Source organism: Prinia subflava, chromosome 1 (assembly GCF_021018805.1).
Source record: "Prinia subflava isolate CZ2003 ecotype Zambia chromosome 1, Cam_Psub_1.2, whole genome shotgun sequence".
In the NCBI taxonomy this organism is placed as follows: Eukaryota; Metazoa; Chordata; class Aves; order Passeriformes; family Cisticolidae; genus Prinia; species Prinia subflava.
Genome location: NC_086247.1, coordinates 136,721,852 through 136,748,569, shown reverse-complemented (window position 1 = coordinate 136,748,569; position 26,718 = coordinate 136,721,852). Strand labels below are relative to the sequence as shown.

Sequence of the window (26,718 nt, the reverse complement as noted above, 5' to 3'; positions counted from 1 at the left end):
GCATTGTTGAGTCACAGCTCAACAATGTGTCCCACAAGCTCATGAGATAATAGCAGAGATTTCAGATGATCAGATTAAGAGAACCAGGGCACCCCTTCCAGACTCTCAAGACTCTAACACCGTGCTGACCTCAGTGCTCCCTGTAAGGAGGACAAGCTTGATTTCTGAATTTGCAGATGAGGAGACCCACAGAGGTGCTACAGACTATCCATCCAACTCCAGCAGGAGACCCATAACAAACTTGGGGCTTGTGACAGCACTTATTTCCTTGTGGCTGATAATCATGCAAGAGTTTCCACTTCTCCCACACAAACTGTTATTAAAACTTGAAACATGGAGATGTGCCTTTGTCACAGTCTTTGATAATGAGCCATAAATTGACTGTCCCAACCTATGGGTTTGTAGACACTGGCCTTGCACCATGCATCCCCCAGGACATGGCCCAGACCTTCCAGCCATTTATTCTGCTATCCTTCTTTCACCTCCTTTGAGTTTCTCTATCCAGCCAGCTCCCAGACCTGGAGATGCAAAACTCTCACTGTCACTGTGCAGTGCAGGCAGCAAATGTGCCTCACCAGAATTTCTACAGCCTCTACTGGCACATGGCCTGCCTTCAGTGAGATGTGCAGGGAGGACACAGCAAAGAGGGGTGAGTGCCCACAGGAGCCAGACATACTGTGACATGCAGCAAGATTATATTTTTATACCACTATTAGGGAAATTATTTGATTCCTGGTAACTCATGAAACAGCCCTGATTACAGATTAGAATCAGGCCCGTTCTTTAAATCATGTATTATTCATATGTATTGCATGTTTATGCAAAATCAGAAAAGCAAGGATAACAAAAAAAATCCAGTGCAAAAAATCAGGATGTAGACTTTCTTCTGGTTTTCCATAACTTCTATTAAAACATTCCTATTTGTATGTGTTAACAGACCAGAGTACCTAAGATGACATGAAACTAATAGAAAAAGTAGTCTTGCTCCTCACAATAGATATGGACTTTTTCTCAACTTATCCATTTGTGAGATCAGTCATGTGGGTTTGAGTTAAGCATGCTCAAAGTCCTTCAGGCTTTAAGTGTCAAAAAAGCCATTTCCTTTTGGCATTTTTTTATTACCTTTGCTCTGAAATATTTATAACAGTCTCCAAATAGTTTGTGCTACAGCCACCAATTATTACGATGCCTTTTCCTGCTACATTAAAAACCTTCACATTGCACTCAAGTTTCTTCTGAGCCTTCATATTCTAAACAGGGTTTTCAAATGGGAGACACATGGATGCTTAGTCATGGATGCAGAGTGGATCTCACTGATCCTGTACACAGACATAAAAACATGCCACGTTTTCATATCTACATCTGAAGCAGACACAATTTTGTGGCAACAGCACTGACCTGGGAGCTCCTGTCAACTTGTTACTGCAACTCCTTTTTCTGTCCAAGACATGCAGCTGTGGCCTGGCCTATAGGTTGTTGTTCTTCACGTGGACTTTATAGTTCAGCAAAGCATTATGACCACTAAGTGATTGCTATCATGTCTCTGCTGTCACACTTCACTGATCTGAATTAGGATTTACACAGTAAGGATTTTAAATGTATTTCCAGGCTTTTGATGAAAATACAGAGAGACACTGTGCTCACTGCTGCTCCCTATGAGACCTGTCTATAAACACCTGCATCAAGGTCAGTGATTTCAAAACCAGACAGGTCTCAATTATGCTGCAATAGGGGTTTTTTTGTATACTCTGAGGTGCCAGATTTTTATGAGAATGTTGTGTGATGTTTGATCAAATGCCTTACTAAAATGTTTATAGGTATACAATTTGGTTTAAGCAGCCAAACCTGTTACTTGATCAAAGAGTGTTGTTTCCTTTGACAGCTCTCTGTTCCATTACATGGTGCTCACTGGCATAACTGTTTATAACTGTCCTTTAGTTCTTCAATGATTGAATTCCAGATCTCATTTTCCATCTTTCTGTCTATGACTGACACCAAACTAATGTGCCTACAGCTCTTAGATCAGGCAATCTGCCCCTTCTAAAACATGGTTCTCTGTTAAGCTTCTAAAATATACCTGTATTTGGTATTGGTTTAAAATGAGCATTGCTACCCCCAAAGTCAGCATTTAAACACCCATTCCCTGAGTAACCATGCCTATTCCTCCTCCTTAGCTTCCCTCAGCCCCCTTTCCACACCTTAACCTCCACTTCCTTGTCCCCAGCTGCAAGGCAGAGGTTGCTTTCCTAGGGACAGCGATGCTGTGACAGCTTCTGTGTCCCCAGCTGTCCTCAGCACTCGGAGGTGGGGTGAGGGCGAAGTGCTGCTCTCACTCCTGCAAACCAGCACTGCGGGGTGAGAGCTGAGGAATGGAGCAGGGTGCACCCATCAGACCCAAGAGCAGAGCTCAGTGCCCATGAATCCTGGGCTCTGAATGCTCCCTGGACAGCACCAAGCCACCTGTTGGCAGCTGGACAGCAAGCACCATCTCATGATGTGACAGTGCTCTAAAACACCAGAAGTTACAGCCTGTTAAGGTGATCCACATCTCCTCTCCTCATGTGGGCATGGAGGAGGACAGAAGGTGCCCCTTGGAAGCTGGAGCTCACTGATGGTGGCTGGAGTAGGTGCCATTTACTGCAGCATTTTCATCACTAAAGTGAACTGTCTTATGTGCTGTCAAGGGAAGGACCAGCAAGAGAGCACTCCTCTGTGCCACTGGCACAGTGACTGGCCAGTTACACCACAGGGCATGGGCAATGTGTCAGTGTTCAAACATTCTGGGAAACTCTGGACCATGGCACAGCCCACCAGGAGCAGGCCCAGTTATTCTCTGCTCCCACCAAAGTTAGCACAGATGGCAGAGGCTCTCAGCATCTTGCCAGTCTGGTACTAGGTGAGCAACACTAGGCCAGGAACAACCACACCGCACGCACACCAATGATTTCCTTGTCCCATTTGCACATGCAGGCTTCTCCAGTGGCAGCTACTGCATTCTTGACCACTCTCTCAGCTCCAAACCTCTTGAACAAAATCTGGTGGTACTTCCAACCCAGTGCAACGAAGTGGTACCGGGTGAGACCTGCTTTCCTTCGTGTTCTGAGCTAGAAATTGCACTGAGGCCTCAGAAGTGATACTGGGCACAGGTGCCCTCATGTGCAGCCCAAAAGGCATACCTGTAATTCTGCCATTATTTTATCTCCTTCCTCTTCCTCTTCATCTTTTGCAGCTGGTGCTACAGCATGCCCTGTGCTCCGAGACAATGCCTGGTCCTCTTTAGGGGCTTTGGATTGTGCTGTTTGCCCAGCATCTTCACTGCATTCCTACAAGGGGAGGAGAAAACAGACAGATAATGCAGTTGAACCCTACTGATGCAAAGTAAACACCAAAAATTCAACACTACTGCAACTCCTTTCTTGCAAGGTCCCTCTCCTGCTACTTCATCAGTTCAAAAGCAACCAATATTGCTGATGTGATTATATGTTCACAGATTAAAAAGCTTCCTAAATTGTACTTCCTTCCCCAGAACAGATGGGGAAAACAAGCCCAAAGAAACTAATTTGCAACATTTCTGTAAAAACACTCTCAAATCTGACCTGATCCTCCCCATCTGTTTAAGGCGTTTTTGGTTTTTTTTTAGTTTTAATCTTCTTACTGCTCTAAATGAAAGACTTGCCTGCTGCATTGCTAGGAGATAAGAGCAGCAAGACGCCTGTAAACAGAACTGATCAAATCTTACTTGTTCATTTGGCCTAAAAGAAGTGCATCCTGGTGAGCAGTTTCAGTAGCTCTCCAGGACACAGCTCTGCCTCAAGTTTTGTGGTTTATAGGCCCAGGCCCATGTTTTGTCTCTTTGCCAACATCTCATCAGGAAGGAGTCTGACTGCCCAGAGTATGAATCACTGAACCTTGAGAGCAGCAGCCTCTTTTCTGGCTGTGTAGATGACATCTCCTGATCTCGTCGTGGTCAGCCCTGACCCTGGCAGGTAACTGCGCCGTGGAGGTGGAGGAGGTGGGGACTTGGTCAGCTTGTCATTATCCTGCTCTCCATCAGCAGCTTCTTCTGCAGGTAAACACAGCAGCACAAAGTAAGCATTGGTGAAGGACAGGAAAACAGTGTTTGCATCCCTGCCTCAACTGGAAAGGAACAAAAAGTCTTAAAAAGTCCTGTTGCTGAATATATGAACAGAAACTCATTTGGAATTCAAGTGTAACTGCCATGAATGGAAGTAAACAGTGCTGTACTTGCACAGAGAAACTGGGTCACTTCACCCAGAGTTTTCAGCAAAACTCCTGTCCTCCAGGCCACTGCAGCTGGGTGTAGCCATCGGAGTACAGGTGGGGTGGCAGAGCCCACGTGTGCAGAAGCATGTGAGGCACAGGTTATGGGTACCCCTTACAGACAGGGCCCCCCAGCCTCTGAGAGCAAGGCCACTGACATGGGCACAGGTGAGACACCAGCCTGGAGGCTTCCCATTGCTCTCAGCAATCCTGAAGGAACCAGCACACATTTCTGCTCTGCCTGGGAGGCGCTGCTGGCAAGGTGCAAGGAGCTGAAAAGTTCTGTCCATCTCTGAGTTGGACACAACTAGCTAAGTTCATACAAAGGCTGGGTGAAAATGTAAGCAGTACTCTAGAGATGCCACCTTTGTATTTCAGTGAGTCCTCTCACCTCTGATCAGGGCAGGGGATCACCAGAGGCAACTACACTTGCTCCTCTTCTGAGGGAGGACTTACTTTCACTTAAGTTGCTATAATTGCAGGAATGTACAGTTTTGCCTTTGAATTATCACAAAAGAGCCCTATATGTATTTTTCTAAGCCAAGAAGATTCAAATACCAAATGCAAAGGCCAAGCAGAACCAGCCCTTGCTTTCTGAGGAGAGTCTTCCTAGAGAAGACCAGTCTCAAGCTGGCAGTGCCCCTAGGATGCTTCCCCACCAGCTGCCACTTCTTTCTCCCCACTGTCCCTGGACAGCATTATTTCCAGCAGCAGCATTACCCAGCTCATGATTTGTCCATGTGTGTTTCTGTTTATAGGCTAAACATCATAAATATGGCAACAGCCACTATTTTCACACTGCTGTTTACAGTGTTTGTTTCCAAGAGCAAAAGAACGACCTTTCTGCAGCTACTCAGTGTTATATAAACAGCTGGAACAAATATAATCCAGAAAGATAAAACATCCTGCTTTTGGGATTACCCAGCTGTTTAGGGCTAAGTGTTCCTTCTGGGCAAATTATTGCATAACTGCCCACTCCTGGGGCTCCAGCAGGCTCCTCCAACACTGCAGCTGGCCCTGGGGACTGGATGGAGCCCTTGTCTGACCCAGTCTCATCTTTATTTCCTTCTTAGCCCAAATGTTCTTTGAAGCTGCTTAAGCTTAAAGAAATGTTCAGCTGTATTATCTCTCTCCCTGGTTATCTGGCACTCACTTGCTGGACTGCAAGAAAAGTGAATTTCCAGATACACTTTACATTAGACCATTTCTTTGGTCAACACACACCACTCAGTTTTTAATTACATCAGATGTACTTCTGCTGTAAAATCAGAGCAATTCTCTAAGATGGTGTTTAGCAGACTATGATGTAGGGCCTCTGCAAATCCCCACTCCTTTCAATGGGCACAACCCATTATCCTCAAACTGGTAGTGACTCTGACCGCAAGAATTCCAAGTTTTTCTCCCACTTAATGAGAGCAAGGTTGAATGAGGGACACAGAAGGCACAAAGAAAACATGATCCCTAGTATCTCCTTTACATCTCTGAGACACTCATCCATCTCCATCTTTGAAATGGGAGATAAAACCAAGGCAAGAAACACTGTCACTGAGTGTGGCAGGTGCCACTGGTTATTGAAGGCTACTCCCTCTCACATCCCTTAGCTGGAGTCACTAGGGAGAGGCTGTGATGGGGTTTGCCCATGGTCAGTGCAGTGACCCTAGCCTGGTCATAAAACTTTGAAGACGGATTTCTATTTTATTTACTAAACAATTATATTTCCCCAATATAAATGGGAAGGAAAAAAATAAACTTTTAGAGGAAAAAAAATGCAGGGAAGATCTTACTCTGTTATTTTTTTACATCTGGCATATTTAAAGAGGGAGGAGTAAATGAACAAATTCAACTCACTAAGCCTGAGACTGCCCATGAACAAACCTCACAGAGTATGGAACCTCCTTTGGTGCCAAAGGGCTCAGCACTTCTGTGAACAAAATGGGAGTTGTTTGCTGCCAGCTGTTTCACTAAACTGCAGCATTTTTCAACAGGCACAGATAGAAGGGAATTAATTGCTCCCACCATACAGGCTTCTACTTGTACCAAAATAAATTCAAAAGGTTTCAAAATAATAATGTCAGCATTGAGGTAGTCTCTGCAGCCAGATAAACTCTCTTTAATGGAAGCTACTGATCACTCATCACTTGCAAAAATCAGGGCATTCTCACGTAATGAAGGCACAAAGAGAGATGAAGAAGACTAATTTCTATGTACACACTAGAAAAAAATCACTTTTTTCACTGAACAATCTTTATACAATGATAAGTTAAGAGTCAAGACATTAAAGAAATATTTACAGAGTCATGTGAATAATGGTGTAAAGTGTGTAATTTTATTTTGCTTTGGTACTTTGCAAAGAAAAAACATAAGAGTTTCTTCACTTTGAGAGGTTCTGTATGAAGAACAGATAAGACAAGACAACCTGGCAACATGACCTATCTGGGTTCTGCAGCTGAGCCAACAGAGGGCTCTGCTTATTTATGGCCAAATTTTTAATCTCTTGTATTGGTGGATAGGTGGTGTGTCTTTTCTTATGCTGCTCAGTTTTCAAGGCTACAGGAGACTGGTACTGAACTTTTCATCCTCAGTCATGGAAGAACTGAGTGGTATGTGAGATATTTAATCAGATATTAAGGGAAAGTTTTGCTGTTCCTGTATTTATGTTACTATTGCAGGATTCATTATGCACAACAGAAGGCAAATGTCTCAATCTCATCAAACTTGTTCTTAAATCTGCTGGCTGCACACTGTGCAAAACTGTATTCTAGAAGTGGATTAGTTAACTATGTGACTTACAAAACTTCTCAGTTACTGTGCTCTGCAATTTTTAAGATGTCACAGCTCACTGCACCCATATGGTACTTATTTTCACAGACTTCTATTTATGCCACACATTATACAAGCTACTTGTGTTGATAGCCAGTAATCTCACTGAAGGGTGCCAGAATTCTAAAATTATTTTATGAGGTTCAACAGAATTTATTTTAAACATGTATGTTGCAAAACATCCATGGAGCCAAAACTTGGCAGTATCAAAGGTATACCCAGAACGAAATACTGGATCTGCCAACACTCCTCCCAAATTCTATATGAACTTGTCTACACAGCCCCTAGGGCATTGTTTTTCAGCTTTTTACGGTGTTGGCATGCCAACACCTTGAGTGCAGCATGCAGCTCTGACCTCCACAGCTCCAGAAGGACAAAGGAGTTAAACAAGTGTAACAATCTAGCCTGGGGACGGAGCAGCTGGCCTGGATGGAGGGACCAGAAAGGCTGGAGATTCACAGTTTGAAGTCTCTGGGGCAGACTCCAGGAGAGCTCCAGGACATGATAAAGGTTTATTCACTGCCTTCATGATTTTATAAAGGAACTGAAGAGCTGTTATTTGCCTAACTGGAGAATATTAGAACTATGGGGAACTCAGTGAAGTTGGTCTGATATCAGTTTAAAAGAGATGAAGAAAAGCTTCTTCACAAGATGGGATTTTGCTGCCACAGCAAGAGGATGTGTATTGCATAAGCAAGTCTAGGCAAATTACTGGATAAAGTTCCATAATGGATACGAAAAGGAGGAGATTTGGGCATTCCCTTAAAAATCATGTAGGGGTGCTGGAAGACTGCAGAAGGCAGCAGTTCTGTGCTCCCCACACAGGGTCTCCAGCTGCCTGTCAGAGACTGAGCTGGATGCATTTGCATATAGAGCTGGGTAAGAATTTTGCAGCTGATGCATGTTTGGCTAATGGGATAAATCCAAGGTTTGGCTGAGGCATGTTTTTTGCTCCTTGGATTTTGAATAAATCCATACATGGATTTGTATGTTAAATTGTGAAAGAAATAGTACTGGAAGAAATTGTGAAAGAAATAATACTCACCATCTTGCTACCACAAAGTAGCTCTACCTATATAATTCTAGTTCAGTGCTAGCCTAAACCATTCTGCCCAGTAATGGGGACCTCACATCCTCCTCCTGTATCTTCAGTCCTTCACTTTCCTTATCTTTATGAGGTTTTTTCCCTAATGCCTAACTTGGATCTTCTTGCTTGCAATTGCCAGCTTTTAGTGCAATTCTATCCACACACAGCAAGTTATTCCTGCTTTTAAAAGTGTACTTTTGTGTATTCAGAGACTGTTTTGTCCTTTCTCAAGATCACAGCAGTCTATAAACTAAAAACATTCTATAAAGTTGGAAAAATAACCTCTCCTTTCCAGATATGCAATTCTTTAGCCCCATTTACTCTAGCAAACCTTACCTGAGACTTCTAGCTTTTCTGCTGCATCCCCTTTAGGCAGAGCTGCTGGCTGGGGAGGCATCTCCAGGTTAGGAATGGACTTCATTATATTGGCCTGGGCCTCTTCCAAGAGCTTTTCGAATTCCTTTCCATTATAGTGATCAAGGTTTTGTCTTTTCTCTTCCCACTTCTTTTCAGCTTTCTAGACAAAACCAGTAAAGCATCTATTTATTTTTCTGATTTCCATTGTGATCACTTAAAAATAAATGCCATGTGTAAACATCATAGGTTAGTATGGTTAGATTCTTTCAATTCTAGTAGCAACTAAAGGAAATACATGAACAGTAATTGCACATGTTCTGACTTGTATTGTGCTAGATTTGGCACAAACACATGGCAGACTGACAGAGACCACTGCTCACTAAAGGAACAAAGGCAAAATTTAAATCTGAGTCTCTGCCTTACTACATCACACTGGTGATTTAAGTGCCTGTCTGTAATAAGTCACAGCAGTTCACCTCTGGGTTTTCTTAATACCTCTCTCTGAAACCATTGGAGCTCCACACTCTTTCACTTTTACTTCTCCATAATAAGGGATATGGAGATTTAAAGAGTGAACGAAATCCACGTATGCAAGTGTTGCCAGAGAATTATATGCTATTGGTTAAAAATAAGGTATTATAAAATTTCTAAAATAGAATTCTAATTTTTTTCAATAAAGATAGTTTTAAAAACACAGTTACCTAATTTTGGTTACATGTAATTTTTTTTTTCATTTAAAATTATAGAATAGTTGGGGTTGTAAGGGACCTTTACAGGTCACCTAGTCCAACCCTTCTGCAATGAGTAGGGACAAAATCAGAGGGTATCGGAAGCACAGTGTAATTAGGGGTTAAGCACATAAATCCCCAGAATGCATTTGAAAAGTCCCACCTGCAGCCTCAAGAGTGAGGCTGGGAGCTCAGACCCAAAGAGAGGACAGCTGGTTGAGTAGACTACCCCGTACCTCAATTGACACAGCTCGATTTCTGGTACTTGCACTGTGAATTTCCTCAATGAAAAGGCTTTGCATGGTGGTGCCATTGACCTGTGCTGCTGGCGCGGTTGGTGCGGGCTCCGGCAGGGGCGGCGTGGCCGCGGGGGGCGCGCCCTCGCCGGGACCGCCGGCACTGGGGGAGCCCTGGCTGTGGTGGGGCAGCGCTGCCGAGTGCTGGGACTGGTGCAGCACCACCGGGGAGCTCTGCACGTGGTGCACAGTCATGGCTGAGAAGGGCAGCACCTCCGACTTGACCGACGACACCTGTGACTCGCACGGGACGGCCGCGAGGGCTTGCTGTGCGTGTCCCTGGGCGGGCTTGTGCTCCTCTTGGCTCTTCAGAGTGTCAGCTGCAGTGGGCTTTTCCACAGCGGAGTATTGCACGGCTTGGGATGGATCCACACCCCTCAGCAGTCCTTCTGTCACGTGTCTGCCCCGCCAAATGGAACACAACAGCACATGGTTAGCACACAGGCCAGTCCTGAGCAACACATAACAATAAACTTTCACAAAGAAAAAGCACCTGCATCAAAACAATCAAAATGGTGGGGTTTTTTAAACTTTCCTGATGCTCTCAGCTGCATGGTTTTATAGCTTTCTCTCACAGTCAGGGGCTCAGAATTTTAAAGAGGCTACTCTAATTCAGATGGTTTTGCCTTCTAAGGTGTTTACAAACCTTCAGTGGTGTACTGGCAGTTTCTGACCAAATCATGAGTTACAGTGGGTTGATTTTAGAGTGAGAATGGAAATAACTTGATTAAACTGTATACAGTGTATCAATATGTTCCTGGACTAGAAGCACAAAAAAGTGAAGCTACATATAATGAGAGGCAGCAGTCTGGCACATTGTCAAAACAGAGCCTTCAAATGAAGGTTCTGTCTCAAATGATACTTCACAAAGCTCCTTCCTGTCAAAAGTGTGGGGTAGGATGAGATGAAGATGTAAAGAAGCAACTATTTCTGGCAGCTAGCTGTGGAATGTCTGAGCTTCTGAGTGTTGCAAGCCATCAATGCCATGAGTTTTCCCATTACTGAAAAAGACTTTATAAGGCTTAATAAGCAATTTTGCTGCAAAAAATGACTTATGGTAAAACTTTGCTATGCATAGCTTATTGTTCTGTTTTTCTTTGTAAGACAGGAAACAACTGTAATAGTTTTTAAGAAAAGAAACTAATGTGAAAGGATATAGATGTTTGTCTGTATGGAAAAATAAGTGATAGCTGTTAGAAAATCTGTTACATAAACCATTTTATCCATCTGCCAGTATTGCCAAATCTGTTTTACATATGCTCCAGGATTTACAGAAACACTGGCAACCCTACATTCCTTAGAATAATGGTAGCTACAATAGACTCATGACTTATATTTTCTTCTAATTGAACTAAAATTGAAGCCACTACCACTGACAGTTTTGAGCAGGAATTAAATCCAATGCCCACTGAGTTATAAAAATCAGCAATCATTTGCTGCTCATATATGAAGACAAACATAGCTAAATACTGGCACTCAGTGGACATTAAGTTTTATCTAATATTTCAGTTTTCTCTAATGCATCTTCCTTGCAAAGAAGAGAAAAAGAATTTGGAGTGTATTCTTTCAGAAGGTTTGGGATACCTTTATCCACTTACATGCTTTTCCTATTTTATTTCTTACTGTTACATTTTAGGGAATAAACCTTTCAATGTTAGAGAATGCTTCTGTTACCTTAAATTACTGTAAATACTCAAAGTTAATTAGCTCAGATATAGGACTATTGCCACTGTAAGTTTTCTTATCCAGGCACTTCCAAAATCTGGGAGTGCTGACTTGACAGGCATCTAGTCTCAGCTGTAACATCTCAGTGACTCAGGCTGTTGGTCAGAATGGACTCACTGCACAGAGCACAGGAAAGGCTAATTTGATTTCCCTTGAGAGGCCTCTACGAATAATCTATAAATACTGCAAGCAAGCTGAATTTCTCAGATTTGCCATGGGCGAGGGGGAGAACATAAACCCAAAAGCTGTTCCAGCCCTGCTTGAGGGAATTCTTTAAGCTTGAAGGAAAAACAAAAAGGAGATCACCTCCTGAGCACGGTGAGGACATCGGTCATGCTGCGCACACGCTTCAGCAGGCTGTCCAGCTTGTGGGGCTCCTCCTTCAGGAACCTCACAGCTTCCACCTCGATCCGCAGGATCGCCCGCATTTTATTCTGCAGTGTCGGGAACTCTCCTGCGAAGAAAACAATTCTGAAGCTGAAGAGGAAATAATAAAAGCCCTGGGCAATAAAAGATAATTGGGTGAATGTCAATTACTTGAATGTCTATCTCTCTCCAAGGGCCATGAAGCAAGCTCCCTAATCCCAGCTTTAAATCTTTTTAGAAGTGAAAGCTAATGCCCCCAGATCAAAGGAAAAACTGTTCTCTGCGGTTAAAAGAAAAGAGAAAAAGAAAACTAAAAAGGAAAAGTACATACCTTTCAGGGTAGCAACCGCTTCTCCCACTTGACGCAAAAGAAAGGCTCCATCTTCAACGTCTTTCAGTGTAACTGTCTTGCTGGAAGCAGCAGACTCCTTCTTCAGGTCTTCAACAAATGTCTCCAGCTCACTGCCAAAAGAAGTGGACAGAAAATTTAAGCAGGACTTTCATATTGCAAGCAAATATATGTAAATGAATGGAGTAAACTAAACCAGAAACCTCAGCCGTGGCACCTTTAAATCTGACATCACAGGCTAAACAAATGACAGGATACCATAAGAGGAGGTGAGAATGCTGGACACTCATGGCACAGGAACAAGCTTGTAACTAGCCCAAGTCGTGGATTTCTGTGACAGGCTGCTGTCGTGCAGAGCATCTTGATCTCAGGGCAGCTGTGCTACAAAGGGCAGGTGGGCTGGTAAAACACAGGGAACAACCAGGAGCCCTCTGGGGATACAAGTGCTCAAAGGGTACAGACACACTGTGCCACTACGTCTGGTACTGGTTTGCAAAACTTGTGTTTTCTCATTGTTGATGAAATGCAGAGGAACGCCCAACAACTGAAGAAGTTAAGAAACAACACAAAAACTGGCACCAAAGGCCCCTTGATGCAACCTTGTTTATCTGCCAGGTACTGCTAGACCCGACACAGGATCCTGTTTCTATGAATAGCCAGACTGAAACAACAAGCATGCATTGTGTGTAGCTCTTGCTCAGCACTTGGATTTAAGAGTGAATCACTTCGGATGTTTTTTCCAACCACTGCCATTCTGTGCTTACCTCAGCTCCATCTGGTGCTTCCTTCTCACCTTTCCCAACATTTTTTACAGCCTTTCCATAGTTCATATAAAATTTTGCAATACTACAGACACATAAACTCTGTTTTTGTTTGGGGAGGAGCCACTTCTTTCCTTTTGAGCTTGAGACAACATTTCTTGAGCTGGAGTTTTCCACAGATACATAAAATTTTCTCAAAAATCCCCCAACCCTGAGATTCTTTATTGGAAACTACACAAACACCCATGCAAACACCTTTAAAAGATAATCTCTTGAATATCTAGGAGAAATTCACTTCTATTAAGATATCAAATTTACTCACAGGAATATTCTAGGAAGCAGTTTAATCACAGATAGAAAAAAATGTCAGGGAAACTCCGAATTGACAAATCAGCTACTCATTTGAACCTAATCTTGGGCATCATTTCTCGCATCCATCAGGGATCAGTTTTGCAACTGCTGTAAGAGAATCAAGGTACAAGAGGATTGGCAGGAATGGGATGGGAGAAGCCTGCCCTCTGCACCATCTGCAAGTCTTGCATTTCCACATATTTCCCTTCCACTGCCATGCAAAACCAGCCATTTCTCAGACCCAACTCAGGGACATGAGGAAGAAAAGTAGGTGGCCAGCAGTGGGATAAAAATGAAAAAAATTCCTTACAGCACTACTGTACACGTAGGTCAGTTTAAATCGGAAGCCCATCCCACAGAACAATCCATGGCAACACAATGGTATTTCTCATACACAGAGACAGAAACAGGATCAGCACCTGAACATTAGGCACGCATAGTAAAGAGTTCATTTCAGTCCAAAACTAAGAACTTTAGCAACTAAAAATTATTTTGAATTGAGAATCGTAGGTTGTGTCTGAACAGATCACAAACAAGTGGAGGCAAAGTGATCCTGTTCCTACTTTGAGACCACTTCTCCCAATGACTCTGCCCTCAGAAAGCTGTGGGAGTCCCAACTCCCACCAGCACAAGCAGACTTGCAGGAAACAATCCACTGGACCACACGATGGCAGCAAGGGAACACTTCTCAGGGTATTTTTCCAGTGGCAGAGGCTGCTACAATGCAGGTATCTGCTGTCTCTGTCTGCCTTTGCAGACAAAGGGCACAGACACACTCTAGCAGGAACTGGAGAAAGAGGGTGTCACTGTCACTGTCACTAGTGCAAAGGCTCCTGCTCTGCAGTCATGCATCCTCCCTGGTCTCCATGCCCTGGTACAGGCACTGAGGCTGGGCAGTGCTGCTTTGGCAATCACGGGGTAGCCCTCCTCCCTTTTGTAGATCAGCACGGAAAAAGCAGCTTCTTTGGTAGATATTTGCATCTACCAGGCAACAAAAAAGATAAAGAAAGGCGCTTAAATATATTCACGTGTAGAAAGAAGAGAAAGGAAAACACAGAACAATATTACAATGTTTTGGCAGGTCCATACTTGTTTAAATGTAGGGATAAAAGAAGGGCTTCGAGGTAGCTGACACTGGCCCACTTTCCCCTTTGTTCTTTGAGCAGAAATGGATGGGTCAACACAAACCCCTTTGATTCCCTATACTGTCAAACAAGAGAACTGATCCTGAAATTACCCAGGGGACACCATATTACACTGCTTCATGTTGCTAACTGCAAGGGAAAAGAAACTTCATCCCTTCAGATCCAAAGACTGAAACAGATTTGGTGGTCTCTAGAATTTCTTTTCTCTCACTGGGGAAAACACTTGGCTTTATAGATTGGCCTGAGCAAATTAGCAAGACATGCACCTTAATGCAGTTTCAGAAGGCTAATATAAGATAAACAAATTTTCTGTATCTATATTCTACACGGAGAAGCTGAGGCAACTCTTGTGCTGAGATCTTTCTATAGGCAAAAAAAAAAAAAAAAGCCTCAGAGGATCTGCCTCAGACTGCAGTATCAGTAGAACAGGTTACAAAACAAACTGACAAAATTAATGGTAACTAATCACCCACACTAGATGGTATTTGCCCTGGAGTTCTATAGCAACTCGACATTGAAACAGCTGAACCATTAATGCTAAGCATCTGACTTCTTGCTTTGGCACCAGATTAGTGGAAAGTGTCATAAATGATACAAGTAAATTTTTTTAATGGTATGGGGATATCCTGGGAACTGTACTCCAATGAGACTGACACTTAGGTGTAATGGACAGGTATCAAAACAAAGAATAAACAATAAAGAATCGATGAACAATGGATTAATTTGCTGTGTTAGGTAGGAATTAACATGGTTTGTGTAAAATGTGGGTAAGTCTCACAAATCCGCAAACAACAGGCGCCTGGGGACAAACTATAGTGCAAAAGGCTTCCAGCAAGGTGTCTGAGGAAAAGCTTTCAAGAATGCAAAGTTGTCATAGGATGAGAAGAAATTCTTTCATGGATAAAGCACTGAAGTAAAGATAAGGGATCAATGAACAGCTAACTCAGTGAATGTACTTTGCTGGTGGGTTCCACAGGGATCACTGCCAGGGCTGGTGCTTTTCAACATACTATAAATAATTCAGAAAAGAAGATGAATAATATAACAAAAAAAAATCTCAAAAGGCTATTATACTATTCAGGGAAATGTAAATGCAAGGTGGCTGCAGAGGATTGCGGATGGACCATCAGATACTAACTGACCAGGAAAACAGCAAAGATTAAATTAACTCCTAATAAAGTGTGCCCATGGGAAGAGGAGAAATAAAACCAAAACCAACCCCACCTAAAACAAATAATCTCCCCAAACCCTAAGGTTTTAAATACAGCGATGAACTTAGAAGTGATAATCATCCATTGTGAGATGTTGGCTGTTTTAGGTAAAGCTCCTGTGGAACATGAGGACAGGGAGATCCCTCCATGCATGGGGTCATGGTGTGCCTGCATCCAACAAAGCCGCTGCAGGGCTCTCCTGTCTCCCCATCCCCAGCTCACAGTTGTACACCAGAGTTAGAAAGGGCAAAGAGAAAGGCAACAGGATGATGAAGCGTAGAGAAAGGCTCGTAGAAGAAGGTTAACTAAGCAAAGACTAAGACTAAGACTTCTCAGGCTGGAAAAGGCATGAGTGAAGGTAAAAGGGAGTGGAAAGGGAGTGGGGGAGTGCCTATAACATAATGACTAGCATGGCAAGGGTGAATATTCTGCTGTGCATTATTTAAGAGTCTGGAGATTGACTCACAGATGAAAAATTCAAAAACAAATGAAAGAGATTCTTCTGATATATTTTCCCAAGTATCTGCTACTAGTAGCTCCCCAGATTGCTAAGTGAAGTTTTGCGTTCATGGAGCATGGTTATTTTTATAAAAAACATCTGATACTTTTCCTAACAAAGTATAAATTATAACTTACTATGGATCGTATCCAATTGAACAGATTGGATGTGGTTATAATTTAAATACTGCGCCTATAAATCCCTTCTATAAAGTGCTTAAAACCTACAATATAGAGTGGTCACACCTCTAACATGCTCTAACATGCAGGAAGGTCATTACTTAAGACTACAAACCAGCTGAGAGGATTAATTACACTAGGATGAACCATTACTGCACATTGAACCTTTCTTCACAGGACTCTCCCTTAGCAACATCCAACCTTCTCTTTACAGATGCACCTTTTTATTACAAAAAGTATTAATCTGACAACTTACTGATCAACAGGAAGAATTTACTCTCTTCAGCTGTCAGGAACTGTACTCTATGGCTCTTCAGTCATAATTTCCAATGACTAGCTGACTAGAATTTTTTTCTCTATTATTGAGCAAATAATACTTCAGGTGCACTTCAGGTGCACTTCAGGTGCAAAATAAATGCAGCTATGAGAAAATTAGTTATATAACACCTTACAAATGTGAGTGTTAGAATTAGTTAAACTGTTCATTAATTTCAGCTTTATCTTGCCTCCTGCTGACTCTGAACTGAACCAATCAACTTGATCCTACCAGTCTTGGTGGGCCAAAGTTCTGGGGAAAAACCCCAGAATCTTCCAAAGGACCTTTACATAACAACAAAACAAGGTACACAGTTAAGCAGATGGAAATCTCATTTTAGAGTGAGTACATTTTAGACAAGGACTGGCATTGCTGACTGTAAACTTCAATCCTCTATCTGAGCTTCCCCTACCTCTCCCCATGCAGAAGCCAAAGCACTTACTATTGACATCTAATTTTCGTACTTAAAGCCAAACTCATTACCTTCCTTTGAATCCCTTTGTTCTTAAGGAATTTCCTCCCTCCTTCCCTAAAGCACAATACATAAGGCTGAAGGGGAGAACTAGGGTACAATATAGGAGTGGGCATGGTCCTTACAGTCATCTGTCCCTTTACAGGGATTCCTGAAGGGGTCGAAACTCTTGGTACTGCTGGGATTTACCCAGTGGGCTGTGCAGAGAAGGACTCCCAGTCAGGACCAGTGAGCTGAACAACACAGACATGGTTTTACAGCCAGTGTGATACACAGCAAGGAAATGTAGCTAAAACAGCATACAAATGCAGTTTACCTGAGAACAGGGGTAGAGGCTTCCACTTATGGAAGAAAAAAACAGGCAAAAGCAATACATTTGAAGAGATTTCTCAACCCACCATAACTTCTTTACAATCTTTTCCTCCTCGTTGAGGTATTTCTGCCTTTCTTGTTCCACCAGGTTGCGCTGTCGCTGCACAGGATCTTCGAGCCTCTTCACTGTTTCAATCACTTTGCCATTGATTTCCAGCTCTGCTTTCTTCACCATTGCCCTCAGCATCTCCTGGTTCTGCAGCTGTTGCACAAAAGAAATCAACTTCAATTTTTCCTGCTTGACTGACATCCCTGGCAACAGAATACATTGCAGAGCTCAGAACGTTGGGGTAAACACCACCCTACAGTGAGTGAGTGTTTTTACCTTCTTCTTTCCCTCTTTAGCTGTACCCACAAACAATATTCCATGTATACATATAACCTCCAGTTTCAAACTGATAAACAAAAGATGTTGGCATCAGTATATCACCTTCAGTGCATAACTTCTGCAAGGATTGTGGTTCCTTTATTCTGCTTGGCTCAACATGAATCAAGAATTAATTACGCCTCATGAGAATGCTGGATGCTTGACTTCCACTTTCCATGTATCTCACAAGCTTATGCATCTCACTGCCCATACGTGCCTAGTGGATAATCCCACACATTCATGCCATGGCTGGAATGCCCTGCTGTTTTCAGAACGGGGATTTTCAGTCTCTCAAGTGGCAGAGGAAGGACTGTAACATGTGGTGTTATTTCATACAGGCATACAGCTCATCTGCAATACATAAAACCTCCTTTACCTACCAGAAAAAACCCCCATAATAACAGCAATTTTCTGAGAGCTGCAAGTCACACCTTCTTTCTTGTCTTAGCCTGATGTTAAGTAACTCAAGCATTAATTATCTTGCTGATAGTAAGCTCACAGAACAAAACAATGGTAAGAAGGCAAACAGGGCTGTACTCTTCTGTGGGTAGCCCTGGAGCAGCTATGAGCCATGCACACACAAACCGAGCCTGTTTATGTCTGTTAGGCAAATCACAAGATTCAAAGAGATAAGCAGGACTCCACCTAGTCACAGTTCTAGGATACAGGCATCATGAACACAACTCTGTTAGCCCAGGAGCCATTTCATACTGTACAATCTTAAAAAACACCTGTGTTAATTGGGGAAAAAAATCCCTTTTCAAAACTAGCACTTGAACTGTCAGCTGTCTTCTAAACATCCAGGCTGAATGACCAAATCACATTTAACACACAAAATAAACCCATAACCTAATAGGAAGACTCACAAAAATGGGATACCTACAACACAGTATAATGTAGTAAGTCTTCTTTAAAATCTATCTGGAAAATTCATGAGAATCAGAAAAAAGTGCCTTTGATGAGAGAATTCTTTCCAACCAATATAGGCATGAGAGAAACAAACTCAGTTCCTCACTTACAACTCCTCAGTTCCTGTGCCTGACTCTCTTACTCTCTTCTCCAACTACACAACTGCAATGAGAGGGAGGGTAACACCTCACTGCAGGGGTGTGTGAGGAGTTAGCTCAAATTCAGCTGAAGTGTTAGCAGTTACTGAAAAAATGAAGCTGAAAAGCATTTCAACAGCACAGAAATACAGAAATAATATCTGGATTATTTTGAAGATAATGTTTATTTTGTATGTGTATTTTCCCCATTATGGGATTAATGTTTGGATTTGATAAATTAAAATCTCTTACTGCAAGGCCAGCACAACTATCTGAGATACACACCTTTTTCACTGTGTCATATTTTCAAGCAGGGAAACCTAAATGAATGAATAAATGAGTGAGTGAGCGAGTAACACTTCAGTTATACAATTTACTCTCAGCTCTTTAAAAAGTGGGGAAATTTCACACATGGAAGCGAATTAGGATCTGTGAAACAACTGATCCGAGGTCAGTGAGAAGGTCAGTAACAGAGTTAGACTCAAGTCTCAGGTGTCCAGAATTTAAGTCCTTGATGTTCCTCAGCTGGTGACAGGGACTTCCACTAATAGCAAAACTGAGTATGTGTGAGTGTGTGAGGTTATGAAATGGCAGGCACATGTTTTTTCCTATTATGGGCGTATGTGGAGGACCTATATTTATTGTGGTGGTGTGTACAGCTAAGGTGTTTGTCGTCGGTCACCCCCATTTATGAAGTGCTTGAACAATACCAGGATGTTTCAGTCATAAAAGCTCATCTATTTCTGATAGTGAGGATAGGGAATAAAAATGTAATACAGCAAGATTTAAAAAAATCTTGTATGTGGAGGACTCACAAACCTCAGTGTTTACAGTGAGCTCTTTAAGTCTGGGACATGACTCATCTTGGTATCAAAGAAATGTTTTTGCTGTTTCTATGAAAATTCATGCAATAATTGGCTAGTTACAGAAAATGTGAGTTTATTCATGCCTGGGGAACAGGGACAGAAGATGAGAAGGGAGATCTACATATTGATTCATAGAGACAAAAGAACTGTGGGAGGGGAGCAATTGTGTCAGTCAGCAGCCAAAGGACAGCATGAGGCAGGGAGAGCAGGAGCACAGGGGGAGAGCTGTGGCTGGGAAGTCTCTGGCCATCACATTTACCTCCATCTTCTGGAACTGAACTTGATTCTTACCTCTCTTCTGCCAGCAGTATCAGATGTGAGGCTCCCTGGCTAAGTGCACACCCTCTTGCTTGTCTGACCACCTCTGTTAGTTACTCCATCATCTCTAGCAGAAGATATTTTATGGATCTGCCATAGTTATTCTGGTTCTACACAACAGAACCTCCTGCACTATAAGCTTGCTTGAAAACAAGCCAAATAAACAATCTTAAATATTCATACTTGAAGAGTCTGTCTTAAAACAGTACCAAAGTTCTAAAGGCAAGTGCCCAAAAGTAAGGAAAGCAATGTGGGCTTTCCTGTCACCACCAAATGGCAATTTCTTGTCAATTAGAGTTACCTTAACTTATAACTGCAAGCAGCGATCCAAGAGAAACAAATTAAATGTGCTTTTTTAGAATTCTAGCATCCTCTTATACATTCTTTACTCTTGGCTCTTCCAGCCTCACCAATCTCTCCAGATACCTTCCCTGTCTCTCTTCTTCATCCAGTGCTCCAGCCATTATTTGTCACTGCTCTCACACAAGTACCCCAGCTCTGCCTCTGGCACCCACTTCAAGAATAATCTGATAACTAGTTCAGTTCGCTTTGAACCCATTATTTTCTGTGAGACAGGTAACTAAAAAACCAACTATTAGTTCACAACCCTGCTCCTCATTAAGGGACAAGCATGACTGTCCAGTGGAGCCTCCCAGGCCCTTCTGGGGGAGGCTTCTGGGCCACTCACCTCCCCATGAAGCAGAGTGCACAGCCACAAACAGGGGCTGCCTGCAGCTCAGGACCTCTGTAGACTCTAAGTATCTAGTTCTTGAAGTTTGTTACCATACACTGATTAAAGTTAGTGCCTCCAGTTCTACAATGCAGCTCAAAATATATTTGATTTCTAATTCAATGTTACACTTGTGAGACTGAGTATCATATGCCATTTATGACAGTGTGTTATTACATTTTCTGTCCTTTCTGCAGCACTCGTTTCCCTGCAAACAGTGCACTGAGTGAAGGAAGAGCATGCACGCATACATGTTCCTAATGGGGAACACTAATAATATCTAACTGTGTTCCCTTAAAATGAGTTCAATTAACGAAAAGAAGGAGTAGACAAAAAAAAATCCAATGTACATATGAGCTAATGATATATACTATGTACTCTAAGGCTTGGTTCAAACCTGCTACTAAGAGTTCTCTGGGAGCAGAGAACAACCCCACTAAAGTCATCATGGGCTCAACTCCTATCAGTAACAAATCCATCCAGGACAAAGGCCGTGCTACAGCCCATCTCTGGCATTGAGGAAAACTCCACAGCACCATGAAACTAGTCTGTCTTGAATGTCTCTGAAAATCAGAGCACTTCCAACATGCAAGAGTAGTAGCAAGAAGTGTATACAGCCCCCAGCAACAGCCATGAGGTAAATGTCTGTATGCTAAGAATCTCTGTTCAAAATCCAACCACAGACTGAGTCTTAACTTTTTGCTGGCATCTTGTAACATATGTTTATCTGGTGTGTGAATCAATACATCTGGATCCATTGCTGCTGGATATGGTTGAAAAAGATTTTGCCAGCACAAACAAAGGATACATGAATGAATGGGTCTTTTCTATCATGTATTTTTCAGATTCTATTAAGAAAATTAGTATGAACTTACGGTGGTAACATCAATTGAAAATTAAACAATAGACATTATTAAACATAGTTTTATGTCCTGTTCCTGTTTCTTAGTTATCCTGCCAAATTTTGTGCCTGTGCAATCATCTTTTTAATTTTTTTGAAATGTTTCTTCTAGTCTGTCACTATATAAAATTCACATGAACAGGAACAAACTGACTGCCAGCCCAGGAGAAACAGTGAAATTGAAAAATATGAAGCACTGTCAGACATAAAATGAAAACAATCTGGGAAACCAGAAAAATACTTTTTTACTTATAATTATTTTTGAAAAAACATAGCACAAAATATTTCATTTAAAATGTGATATTGCAACACTCTTCAGTTTAAAACACTGCCTGTTTCACTTGCTGCCCTACAAACTGTGAGCTCTTTTTCAAAATAATTCAGGAATGCCATGACAGAAACTCTCATAAATGGAATTTATTTGTAACATACCAAAGTTTCCCTTGAGCCACAGGTTCTTCCAACTGAGTATCAAAATTTCTCAATTTCTCACTAGCCCAATGCACCAAGTTTGCTATAATTTCTGAATTAAGGGAAGCCAGCCAGAGTTAATGAGCACACTTGGGATATGTCCTTTTTCCTTTTTCAAGACCTCCTTGGCAGGATTGATTAGTGCAGATGGCAGAAATTTCTTCACTCTTGTGTGCCACAATGCTATGTCTAATGAAAAGCAAGGCTTCTGCCGCGGGCAGGGCCATGGAGACAAAGCTCAGCTGGGGAAATGCCACCTCCTTGGTGGGCAGTCCTGTGAGAAGGATGAACTCCAGGCTCCGAGCAGCCTCCAGCCGCTTTCCGGCCACATGCTGAGCACAGCTGGGAGCCAGACCCAAGGCATTTGCCAAGAGCTGCATTTGGCACACGGTGTGGAGAAGGACACAGGGGCTGCAGTGGTTTGCAGCACAAATGTGGAGCAATATGCACTGACACATAATGTGCCAGGCAGAGGTCCCATGTCAGTGTCTGAAAATTAGACGGGGAACACGGTGGCTGGCGCCTAGGCAGCACAGCTTTGGAAAGGGACATTTGCTATTGGAGCATACTCATCCTAAACTGCAAATTTAAACATGTGGGAGCTGTATCACAGGCAGAAGTCACCTGACCCAACCCTTGCTCCAAACACCTTTTGCCATCTTTGCATTCCCAGCAAACAGCACAGGACGTTGTCACAGGACCTTCAGCTGGACCCATTTTCCTATACTGATGTTTACCTCACCCTTCTGCTCCTTTGCTCTATGACTGCTTTGTAATTCAATTTCCTTTAGATAAGCAGTGAAGGTAAAACATGCTCTGAATTCTGATTTGTATTATCATTATTTTTTTGTAAAATGTATCAGGAAATCAAACGTGACTGACACAGTACCATCACCCAGTAGCTGCAGCCCGACAATAGCTAATGTGATGTCTCTTTCTGGGCAAGAAGGACTGGCAGAGTATTGACGCTTCCCCTGCTGTCCACTTTTTCTTACAAGAAAGTGCTCTGCCTTCTTTTCCATCTTCTGAGACAATACACAGTGCTCTTCAGCTTCCAATTAAACAAAGGGCTGAAGACCTGTACAGCTGCATATGCTTATTTTCAGTGTCTGAGATGAATACCATATATTTATATTTGCAGCATGACTGCACGTGCCAACATACTCTTTTTGTTAACTCTTCACTGCTTGTATTCTTTCTTGCAGGTTTTGAGGTGCTGGGGTGTATTAGGAAGGTATTGTTAAAACCTGAATGTAAGTACGGCACAATAAACCTTTGCAGCAACATTTGAAGTACCTTTTTCTTCTTACTGTTCAAGTTGGCTATTTTTCTGGATTCTGTAAATACAGGACTCAAACTCTGGCTTAATGCATATCTACTGATCCTCAGCTACATTTGGGTTTCCTGACATCAAAGTTGTTTATTCAGGGACTTAAAATCTGTCTCAACTCTAAACAGTACGGAGCAAGAACGTGGTTCTTCTGACATGTTTATACAGCACATAGTATAGCAGGGTCCAAACTGTAATCACAGACTTGATATTATTGTCATATAGATAGTGCTTTAATGTCTAGAGTCATCCAACATGGCTAGAAATTATTTTTTTTTCTCACTGTCTGAGCATCAGTAGTTTAACAGAGCTAATTCTCACACCTTGAGGACTATGCAAGCTTTTGTGTCTCTAGTACTTGGGTCTGCCCTTTGCTAGGACTCTGCTACTGAGACTCACACAAAAGCTAAAAGAAAATGAGGGAAAGCGAGGGAGGAAAAAAAGGCATTTGCTGATAACCCACCTTTTCCCCCAGCATTATCCAGATGTAATCATACCTGTAGCTGCTTCATCTGATGCAGCTGCAGCCGCAGATCCGACACATTGCGTTTCATACCGTGCAGGCTGACCTGCATTGCTGGGGCTCCAGCAGGGTGAGGGATGACAGCTGACTCCACACTTGCCAATACATTCTTCCCCCCAGATATGTTGGCAGCACCTGCAATAAACAGCAGTACAGGTTGAGCTCACAGCAGAGAAGGTGCAAACCTGATCCTTCCTCTGCTCACTGAATCCACAGGTACTTTACATGGATAAGAAAAAGCAAATGATGGATGCCACCCTCACTATTAACGGGGACTGGAACCTCCTTATCCAGTATATTTTGAGGGAAGCCTGCACAGACTCAGGGTGTATCTGTGCTGGAACCTCAGCTCTACCCAAGCACTGCATTGCCCCAGGACTGCCTTCTACCACATATAGTGGAGATGGGAGTTATAACCACAGATCACACAGAACAGCAACAAATCAAATTTCTTCTGAGAGTAACTTCAGGACTGTCCTCCCAGGAGATGTCTAAGACCAAGTTGATGCAAATTCATTCACAGAACTCCTGAACTGCATATTTGTTGATTAACCATCACAGAAAAGGGATTCAGTCAAGCTGCCAATTATTTGAAAAGATTTCTATAGAGAATCTTGCTTCACTGCTTAGAGGACAATTGCATTATTTCTAGCAGATGTCTCCAGCAGCAACCCTATAAAACCAGAGAAAATGAAATGGTGGTGTGGCACAGGCTCTCCAGCCATGTTGCATCAACCCACTCTCTTTTAGTCTGTCAGAAAGGAATACGGCATGACACAAGGAAATGAGCCAAGCCACACTCTGAAAATAATGATCGTTGTCCTCACAAAACTTTCTTTGTTCAAGAATGCTGTTCCTCTGCACAGCAACAATGCCAAGCTTGTTCTTTTCAGTCTCAAGTACCTGGGAAGAAGCTCTATTTAGAGAGAACAAGCAAATTCCAGCTCATCAGCTAATAGAAATGTGAGCTCCTTCTTGCAATTTGCACTCACACACCTGTACGCTACTTTTCAAATTTCTTTTCCAATGTGTCCCTTCCCCCGCCCCTCCCCCAGCAGACAAAGTGACAGACAGTCAGTAAAACAAACTAAATTTTCAGGTCCAGTACTATGTAGTCCTACAAACTCTTCTCATCACACTGCCAAATTCACCTTATTCCTTGATCTCAAATGGGTCAGATGGCTCCTGCACCCTGAACTACTGGGTTAACAGCCCCTCACCACAAGAAGAACATTGAAATGTTGTCCAGAGAAGAACAACAAACTGGTGAAGGGTCTGGAGCACAAATCTGATGAGGAACAGCTGAGGAAGCTGGGGGTGTTCAGTCTGGAAAAAAGGAGTCTCAAGGTCCTTATTGCTTTCTACAGCTGCCTGAAAGGGGGTTGGAAGGAGGTGGGAATTGGTCTCTTCTCCCAGGTAACAAATGATAGGACAAAAAGAAATGGCCTGAAGTTACACCCAGAGAGATTTACTATTAGGAAAAATTTCTTCACCAAAAGGGTCATCAAGCACTGGAAGAGGCTGCCCAGGGAAGTGGTTGAGTCACTGTCCCTGAAGGTATTTAAAAGATGTGTAGATCTGCTGCTTAGGGACCTGGCTTGGTGGTAAACTTGGCAGTGTTAGGCTAATGGTTCGACTGGATGATTTGGAGAGTCTTTTCCAACCTAAATAATTCCATGATTCTATTCTATGATTAGGTCATTCCCTACTTCAGTTTCTTCCTTCTCTATGATTAAAAAAAGAAACCTGAGAAAACAGAAAATAGCTCATCAATGGATCTGCACAGGGATTTTGTTGTTCCCACATGCACACATTCTATCATGTTCAATGAAATCAAACAAAAACCAGTGTTGTGTGCTTTGCCTACCGAAGGCAAATTTTCAGTGCACTGAAGTGCATGACACATCTAGCTGGAATGAGTATGAATCCCAGAGTGGGAAGTTCTCTCCCAAGCTCTCACTCCTCATAGTCTTTCCAACCATTCCTCCAAATGTGCCAGAGTAAGTACAGCTCAGCATAATAACACACTGTTTTTCCTTTTCCAACAGGTGTGGATACCTCAAATACAGCTTTTGCAAAATTCATCTGGGGGAAGCATTCTTAAAGGATGGAAATTACACCGGCCTATTTTTATTAGAAAAAAAAAAAGTTTTTTAAGAATCATGTTTGTTACTTTACCTTCACTTGCAATTCTGCTCAGTAAAAGCACAGGCCCCTCTGGCTGGACCCATGCTACATACAGTATGGCACGCACGGAGACGTGCTCACACAAAAAGCTGTTCTAGCTTGGTGCAGGCTGTTGTAATGCTACACCTCCCCTCAATGTGCTCCAGCCAGACCTGCTTGGTGCTTCAACAATAGCACTCGTCATTACACTGCTCAGCAAGCTGCTGCACATTTTTGCTATACTCCAGTATGATTCAATGCTCTCTTGACTTTCAAAGAGCTCCTTAACAGAAAGCAACACTCAAGAAATAAACAGTCCTTGTTCACTGCCATTATGAACCCACTCCATGCTTCAGTCTAATGTATGCTAATACTTATCTGTCTAGATGTACACTGCAGTTTCTCCTACAGTCAAGCATCTCTTTCCCTCCCACATGCACTATTTTTTGCCCTTTTTTTTTAGAGAATGGTATTTAGTTCATAAACCTTACAGACAGAAACCACCAGAGAGTCTGAAAAATGTGGATAAGCCTCCAAGAGATCTGATCCCTTGCCACAAATCTGGACTATTTTTGAAAGCACACCTACCTTTCTGCTGTTCTTTGCCTCAAGCAAAAGCTCCAAAACCTCAGCCCCTGACCCTGTGATGAGGCAGCCAAGGCATGAATCAGACCCCACCAGTCCC

The 26,718-nt window shown here is 42.5% G+C and overlaps 1 protein-coding gene across 14 annotated transcripts in view; it reads right to left on the bottom strand.

The window, feature by feature from the left end:
* Positions 1-26,718, bottom strand: part of KIAA1217 (KIAA1217 ortholog) — a 333,490-nt gene that overhangs the window by 7,892 nt on the left and 298,880 nt on the right. For all 14 annotated transcript variants that reach the window (XR_010082495.1, XM_063413849.1, XM_063413878.1 and 11 more), the window contains 8 exons: positions 23,842-24,002; positions 17,342-17,517; positions 11,992-12,122; positions 11,601-11,748; positions 9,510-9,969; positions 8,525-8,705; positions 3,909-4,063; positions 3,177-3,323 (listed from right to left, as the gene is read on the bottom strand). Coding sequence is in view for 13 of the 14 variants with exons in the window: in XM_063413849.1 (XP_063269919.1) it covers positions 3,177-3,323; positions 3,909-4,063; positions 8,525-8,705; positions 9,510-9,969; positions 11,601-11,748; positions 11,992-12,122; positions 17,342-17,517; positions 23,842-24,002 (1,559 nt within the window). In the remaining variant the exon portion in view is untranslated. The remainder of the gene's footprint in view (positions 1-3,176; positions 3,324-3,908; positions 4,064-8,524; positions 8,706-9,509; positions 9,970-11,600; positions 11,749-11,991; positions 12,123-17,341; positions 17,518-23,841; positions 24,003-26,718) is intronic.